At 49.7% G+C, this 8,140-nt stretch overlaps 1 protein-coding gene across 4 annotated transcripts; it reads left to right on the forward strand.

The window, feature by feature from the left end:
- Positions 1 to 6: 6 nt before the first annotated feature.
- On the forward strand, positions 7 to 7,450 carry DPCD (deleted in primary ciliary dyskinesia homolog (mouse)). 4 transcript variants are annotated; one of them, XM_085306388.1, is made up of 6 exons: positions 7 to 75; positions 173 to 253; positions 895 to 1,019; positions 1,833 to 1,970; positions 6,130 to 6,232; positions 7,246 to 7,450. In XM_085306388.1, the coding sequence occupies exons 1-6, from the start codon at positions 12 to 14 to the stop codon at positions 7,308 to 7,310; spliced, it is 576 nt and encodes a 191-aa protein (XP_085162514.1). In that variant the 5' UTR covers positions 7 to 11; the 3' UTR covers positions 7,311 to 7,450. The 4 variants fall into 4 exon arrangements, with proteins under 4 accessions (XP_085162514.1, XP_085162511.1, XP_085162515.1 ...); XM_085306385.1 differs by having other exon boundaries at positions 1,833 to 1,966; XM_085306389.1 differs by having other exon boundaries at positions 895 to 950; positions 1,833 to 1,966.
- Positions 7,451 to 8,140: the final 690 nt, after the last annotated feature.

The following is an 8,140-nucleotide window of genomic DNA, read 5'->3' on the forward strand; positions in this document are numbered from 1 at the left end:
GCGCGGGCGCCATGGCGGTGCCGAGCTGGCTGGAGAGGCTGCGCGGCGCCCGCAAGGCCGCGCTGGTGCAGGACGGTAAGCGGCGGCCGCGGCGGCGCTCGGGGAGCGCTTGGCGGGGCGGGGGGCGCGGAGCCCCGCGCGCTGCCGCCCTCACCGCCCGCCTTGCCTCTAGGGAAGAGGAAGGTGCACTACCTGTTTGAGGATGGCAGAGAGATGGCCGAGGAGTACGACGCGAAGACGGGTCAGTTAGCGAGTAAGTGCCGCTCCCCGCTGGGCCCGGGGCGTCCCGCCGCAGCAGAGCGACGCGAGCGGGCGCCGCCGTGGGCTCGCGGCGGCTCGCGACCCTGGGCTGCTTTCCGGGGGACCCGCTGATCAAGAACAAGTCGCGCCCGAACGGCCCGGCGGACAATTCTGGCCGTAGCTCCCCTGAAATTTGAGGGATGGAAGTAAAGTGCAGCTTTTCCCGGGGATCTCTCCCTTCCATGGCATAGCRGACCTTGTTTTGGCCCAAGATCTCTCCAAACATCCCCTCTGTCACAACTGGTATGAAGGGACTGAATGGGATCGCCCTCTCAGTTTGTAGCATGCTCCGGGGTGAAATATGCTTTCTGGTAACTTCTGCAACCACAGATAGGCAAGATGTCAATCTGGGTCTTACCCAGAACTACATCAGCTGAGGTGTGGCACCTGCTGCAAGCCTTCCGTGGCTTCAGCAAAAAAGACACTCAGTGCCGATTTCTTGACTTTAGGAGTTGGCCAGCTAACTGGTCCACTTACACTTAAGTGGAAATGACGAATTAAGGGAAAAGGCGTATCATCTCAATGTGTGGGCAACTTTCATGGAGTACTTTTTATGGAACAGAATAACGAAAACCCTCCTTCTCCTTTCTACAGGTAGAAAATGGCGAGAGAAGAATGCCTTAGGGGGCTCCAGCAAGTGGCAGGTTGAGGTGGGAGAGCCAAATTTGCCTCTCATGGGAACACTGGAATCAGAGTTCATAAAGGAAAGCAGCTCCAATGTATGTATGGGGTCTACAGGCCCCACTCCACCTAGAAACACTTAGCCTTGTGCTTACAGCAGTAGATGGTAGACTGCAGATCACTCACAGCCCGAAGAGGTAGTCTTAGGTGGCCCAGCACTCTGCTACAAATCATCCCAAAGATGTAGGGCTGGGCAAAAATAGGGCACAGCTTAGGTGTTTTCGAGGTCTGCAAGAGGTTTGTAGTTTCCTTAAGCAGAGAAACTATCTATGTTACTGTGTTAGCTAGCTACTGCTTTGGCTTCCAAAAAGCAGCCTGAAAGGCAGGCCAGTGCCTGGACACATCAGTGGATGGAAAGCAGAGATGGTGACAATGAGAACATGACACCTACAGTGTGTAGCACTGCCTGTTTCAGCTTCACATCCCAACAGCTTGCAAGGCAGAGGTGTTAGTCTCTGATCTGAAACACAAGCACAGCCCTGCAGAGCAAACTGGGACAGAGCCAGGACTGAGTCCAGCAGGTCCCTAGAGTAGAAAGAGCTTAGTATGCAGTTGCTTGCAAGGAAGAGGCCTGGTTTCCACGTAACGTTGTCATGTAAGACTCCCTCATTGAACGCAATCAGCCTCCTACAAGCAGGGCAGGCAGTGAGTGCTGTGGGTAAAGGCCAAGCCAGAGCAGTGCCAGCTCTAAGAAACTGATGCTCAGGCAATTTGAGTTATTCCCTGCTCTGCTCCAGTGTGAAAAAAGGGCTGTCCCATGTGAAACCTCTCAAGATAGCACAGGCAGAAGGGCTAGGGAGAACAGAGGACAAAGCTGGAGGGGCCTTGCTAAATGTACTTGTTTATTGCAGCCTGTCTTCGTGAGGAAGGATACCCTGACCAGCTTCCAGTGGCGGATCCGTAACCTGCCATACCCCAAGGAAGTCTACAGTGTCTCAGTGGAGAAGGAGCAGCGCTGCTGTGTCGTCCGGACCACCAACAAGAAGTCAGTAAGGACAGCACTGCCAATGCTGAGAGTCCCTTGGGGTGGGCTGGCACAGAGGACAGGCTAGTGATTGCACAGGGGATGTGTACCTTTAGGTTCTGGTATGCCAGGACTGAGCAACCACAGCTAGTACACACAGCTGAGTGTCTCCTTCTGTTTGATTTCCACTCCTGGACATGTCCTCAGACATGTTTTTAGTCAAGCCCCTCAGCTCTGCCCTGACCTTCACAAACTGATCTCACAATTCCAGTAACATGGTGTTTGCTCTGTCTTTTCCCTGTCAAACATCACTCCTGGAAAAAAAAAAGAAAGAAAAAAAAAGCCCCGCCACCCCCCCGCAACAGCCTCTTGCTTCTTGCTACCTCCTGCTAGAGCATCCAGCTCCAGATGGAGCATTTGGATGACACTTTGATCTAATTGTATTTCAGAATTCATGGAGCTGCAGGATTCAACAGGTATAGATAAGTCATGTGGGCATCCCTCTGTAAATCTGTCCTGTAATTATAAGGCAAATGATACAATCCGGAGGTGGCAAGAAGAAAACTCAAGTCTTGAAAGAAAGCACCATAGTGTTCTACAGAAGGAATTTGAGATGGGAGCAAAAAATGKCTATTAAACATCATCTTATACAATGTCATCACATAGCCTTTTACTCATGGAAACCATGGGTAAAAGGCATACCCTTTGGTATGGGTACCCAGACGTAGTGTACACCAGAGCTTTTACAGCCTCAGTGAAATGAGCAGGCATGAGCTGTGGTAAAGGGAATGAATAGCAAGGAGGCTGTGTTAGAAGAGCAAGGGAGGATGCTGGAAGGGAAATGAATGCTGTTTACAAACTGGGATACTACGCCAATATGGAAGGGTGGGCAAGCTGCCCTCTGCTTGCCTTCTTTTCCCAGTGTCAATGTAGAATGGAGAAAGATCAGTTGTGGACAAAAACCACACTGGTATTTTCCAACCTGGTTCCTGTCTTCTTTAAGCTACTCCTTGTAGCTGGCTGTAGATGGTGCTATTGGCAAAGAACTCGCTCCATTTTGGCCACTTAATGCCTTTCAGGTAACAGAAACTGCAAGYCTTTAGGTAAGGGTTTACCACATCAGAGGCAATGACAAAGGGATATTTGAACTCTGCACCTGAGCATACCTGGATGCTTACAAGCAGAAGGAGGTTAGATAGAGGAAGAGGCATCTGTCCCATGAAAACAGCAAGCAGTTACAGCTCTACGCCAGTGACATGTTGACCTGAATCCATGCAGAGGGATTCACAGGGAAGACTAGCCATTTTGTAGGGAGATTTAACTAAACAGGACAAGTTAATGAAAATCTCATCAGCTACATGTGGGTCCTCCTGAACCTATGATAGGAAGCAAGTAAGAGAGCCTAATTCTGACCTCCCACTATCATGGACAGGCTTACCTACTCCTAGACCTATTAATTGTAGAGCATATGTGGGAACTTCCTTACCTGCGTAGGTGCTCTAAAGTTATAATGTACCCACTGAGGTCATTCCCTGTCTGACAAAGTTTTTTGTACCACCCTCTGGACCACAATAGAGTCCCCTGACAAGCAGGACACACCTAGACACTTGTAGTGTGGGAGATAGCTGAAGAATCTGAAAGCTGCCCATGGGCTGCAGATGATGGCTAAGGGCTTCTGGAATTAAAGCTGTAAAGTCACCTCCGTGGGACAAGAACCACCTTGCTGTCAGTAGGAGCAGGGACAAACTCCAGCACCGGAACACTTGCTGCAGGCTCCACGATATCTTAGATCATTTCTCTTGGGTCTTGGCCAGGGCAAGGCACCACTCAGCAGCTAATTCCAAGATAGCAACAAAGGCATGGAGTCCCTAGAGAGAGTGCACATCACTATGGGAGAGAAAGGAAGCTTCAGAGCCTCTCCAGCCCTTGGAAATCAGCCATGTTGCTTCTGAGCAACAGAGCTGCGCTGACCGCCAGCTGGACGCATGAGCAATGGGATGGGTTGCCAAGTCATTACTGAGTAGCTCAGTTCTAAATTCTCAACATAGCAGTAGCAGTTTTCCCTACAGGCTGATAAAAAGTGGGTTTCCAGTAGGAAAAAATAGAGGTGACTTCACATATGTGCTGTGTATCTTCGGCCAGGAGCCAGGCTCAGAGTGCAGTACAGCCCTTGGCCATGGGGTGAGAGACGAGGGTAGAGAATCTGCCTGCCTCAGCTGGGAAAACCACCCATCAACTGCTTCCCCAGCCTAGACAAGAGCTCTTCACTTCCAGCAGTCACTCCTGTTCCCTCTGGCCACGGCAAGGGCTGCTCAAGTGGGATTTGTTTAAAACCTCTTGCTGTAAAATAAATCCATTAAACTAAACTCTAAAAACAAACCCAGAAAGCCTCCTCCCCAAACGCCAAACCTGATTCAATTATTGTAGTGAGAGGCAGTGGTAATGTTAGGAGGAGGGGGGGTGGCCAGGCAGATCTGGTTTCCTTTGATCTTGTCACAGATTTTAGTTTGAGGCCGGCCAAAGCCATTCTTCTCTCCTTTTCCTTAGTCCTGCGGCAGCAGAATGCTGCTGTTTCATTGATGACTCCCAAGGCCCTTTGAAACAGTGGTTTTTTTTTCTGTGTACTGCTTTTTTTTTTTTTTTTTTTTTTTTTTTTTTTTTTTTTTTGTCTAATCGGTAAGAAGTTAACACTTCCTTAACATGTCTTTGTGTTCATCTAATCTCTGCTGTTTAACCTTTGACATCTCCCTTATTATCCATGTCTGCCACCTTTTCCAAATACCGACAGCAGTGACAACACAGAACGGTTTGAGCCCTGCGGTAACAAGCTGCCTACATTCCTCCCACTGCACCAGGAAAGCCATTTGCCCTTTGTAGCTGTTTTCACCATGACTTGGAAAATAAACTGCTATTTGGGCAGAGGTAGCTAGAAAGGCCAAGCTTCACATACAGCCAGCTGAATGGAAAAGAAACCCTCATGCCATGACAGCTACCAATGCCAGCTCCAGTTCAGCTCTGGGCACTTCAGTACTGACCACGGGCCAATTCCGTGGAGGGGACTGGCTACTGGAGTGCTGGAAGAGACTGCAAACTGAGCCATGCCTCTAGGTGGACACAGGACCACCAGCAAGTGAATCTGATGAAGCAGTAGATACAGGTCAAGTCATGGCAGGGGAGAAAGGTCTTGGCCAAGCCAGAAACAGATGAAGGTGGTTCTGGTTGCAAAACCTTAGCTGCCTACATAGCTTGTAACCCCTCCAATTCTGCCTGAAACATAGCCCTTCAAATAGAGCAAAGCCCAACATTTGGTGTGTGGAAAAACATGAGTTGGGTAGGCAGCTGGCAGAAACCTCTCCATCCTCTACCTAGATGTGAGGTGTGTTCAGGAAGTGGGGATAGAGACCASGGAAAGAGCAGTAAGGAGAGCTGGCTGGAGAGTGCAGAGCACCAGGACAGCCAGCAAGGATGCTGTRTGGAAATGCTGTGGAGCAGTGGCTCAGGTAACTGTAGGCAGCCGCACCTGGAGCTGCATGCCCAAGGGTATTTCTGAGCACCGTGGAGGCATCAAAGCAGGAGATGATCCAGAAAGCACAGTAGGATCAAGCAAGGGGCCAAAGGATGGTTTTAAGAACTGGAACACAAAACCATGCATCACTCAGGAAAGTAACAGTCATGGGGTGCAAGGCTTTGACAGTTGCTTTGGYAGGAGCTAATGGAAGCTGGTACTTATTGGAAATGAGAGGAGGTGACCAAGGTGACAAGGGACACCTGCCAGTACGGCTGAGAGCTTCCCTAGCTCTGTCTGCCTGGCACTGCTTGAAGACAGGCTGGAGGGACCTAGCCCACATCCAGAAACCAAGGCCATTCAGAACTTTGCAAGCTCTGATTTCCAGTTTGGAGGTTTGTTTCCAGTGCTCTCAGCAGCCTGAGGGATCCAGCAGGCGCACAGCATGGCACAGGGTCCTCCTGCCAACCCTGAGGGTTCTGTTGCTACCAGCTACCATCCAGGGAACTTTCCTACCCACTGCAGACCCCAGTAACCCTGCTTGGATGAAATGAAGGCAGAGATGCAAGAGCACATCTTGCAAAGCAGCACTGCATAGCTCAGCACTGCTAGTAGGGGAAAGGGATTCTACAATTTTTGTTTGTTTTTTGTTTGTTTGTATCTCTCCTCTTACATGCAGGTACTACAAAAAGTTCCCTATTCCCGACCTGGACAGATACCAGCTCCCCTTCGATGCAGCTGCTCTGAGCTTCACCCATGCCAACAACACCCTGATCATCACGGTGAGATTTTGGCTACATGGAATAGAACTTTGCCCTTCTCTTCATGTCCACAAAGAAATTAAATTCTTTGGGGAAGTAAGGTAGAGCAGGGAGATCTGCTGAGGGTCATTGATGAGCCCCCTTCTCTGTCACACAGTCAGTGAGAGTTTCAGGTTACACCAGGCATGCTGACACTGGACAGGACATCCCAGGCCCCAGTAGGGGCCCTGCTTGCTGCTCAAGGTGACCTGCAGGTGGAAAAATATCTGTGTCCCTAGGCCTGGAAAAGCCTCCTTAAAATCCCTGCTGCTCTGTGCCAGAGAAGATGTACAAGGTAACAGTTAGACTAGCAAAATAAAGACTTACCTGTTGGAAGGAGCATCCAGAGACAGCTAGAACCTTTTTCTCAGCAGGTGCTTGAATTCTCAAATGTAGGAGCTAGCTACCAAGAGAAMACCCCTCCAAGGGAAGCCTCGCAGCAGAGCTGGGGGTGCACATACAGAGGAAATAGGCCAAGAGCAGCACCTTGAGCCCTTCTGAGCTCCTATCTGCTACAGGCCAAACCCTTGCCAAAAGGCACCTGCATCTACCACTGAGCTGCASCTGAGTAAGGGTATTCTGAGGGGAGAACAGAGAAACTGCAACTCTCACATCTGTCTGCCTTTTTTGAAATGTATGCTATATATAGTTATATAACGTGTGCATACAACCAGTAAACACACCAGGGATCTGCACAACACAGCTTGCCAGGATATTCCAGAGGTGTTGGTGGSGGCCAGGACTTCATATTCACTTGGGAAATCTTACTTGCACTGCAAAAACTGCACCAGATCATGGCAAACATCCCTAACTTGAGAGCATCACCTCTCCAAATAGGCATCAAAGGTAGCCAGTAACAKAAGGGTTTCCCGTGGCAGGAGATGCCCAGAAAGAGCAGTGCTAAAAACCATGCTGTTGCTTGCCCCGTGGCCTGAGTTAGGCCACTTGGATGAGAGGACTAACAGGAGGACTGAGAGCATCTCTCTGTCCTACAGTACCAGAAGCCAAAGGAGATCCTGGCTGCWGAAGAGGAGCTGCAAAAGGAGCTGAAGAAGATTAAGGCAGCAAATGATGATGACAGCGAGTGCAAGACCCAGTAGGCAGCAGCTGCTGGTAGGCTGGGGTGGTGGGCAGCTCTCTGGCACAGCTTCAAGGTATTTATTTTACTTTTGGTAATAAAAATTAGTCCTGTTAACAGAGTCAGTTTGAAGAATCTTTGCAGGCCCTGGGAATGGTAGGGCAGTCAATCTCATTCCAGTCTGGTCTGCTGGTTTACAGAGATATTTATGATCCTTCTACGAGTTGTGGAAAGCAACAACAGGAAAAAGAAGTGCACTACAGCTTCAGCCAGAAGCCTTTTCCCCATCCTTAGTGAATAGAAGCAGCATGAAAGCTGGGTAGATCCCCATGAAAATTCCTTCTGGCACTATCACTGAAGGCATTAAGTGGGAAAACTTGGACTCCCTCCTGACACCCATTACCTGCCTGGGATGTGCTTTGAAACAGCTTTCTCCTGTACTGTTGTTAAGGGTGCTCGTTTGTGCACTTAGGAGGATGCTATGGTGAGCCTGGTATCTCTGCAAACAGTATCAGAGCTTTGACCTGGACAGGGAACAGCCTTTGAAATAGCACAAACAAAATACTCAGCTGCTTCCTTACCAGCAGCCATTTGCAATGCAACATGCAGAATGCAGAGCTGCGGCGCCGAGTACAGGAACTGAAATGCAGCTCCCGTCATTTGCATGGCAGAGAGGGAAAAGGTAACAACAGGGCTGTCCTGCTAGCTTAGGAGTAGCAGCAGCCCACCCTTTCCTTGGCTGGGCATGAACATAGCCCATTGCAAACCTCACTGTGGAGTCAGCATGGAGAAAACATGCCCCTGGTAGTGTT

The sequence above is a fragment of the Rhea americana genome, unplaced genomic scaffold (genome assembly GCF_003343005.1).
Source record: "Rhea americana isolate MKP2758 unplaced genomic scaffold, rheAme1 scaffold_24, whole genome shotgun sequence".
Taxonomy (NCBI): Eukaryota; Metazoa; Chordata; class Aves; order Rheiformes; family Rheidae; genus Rhea; species Rhea americana.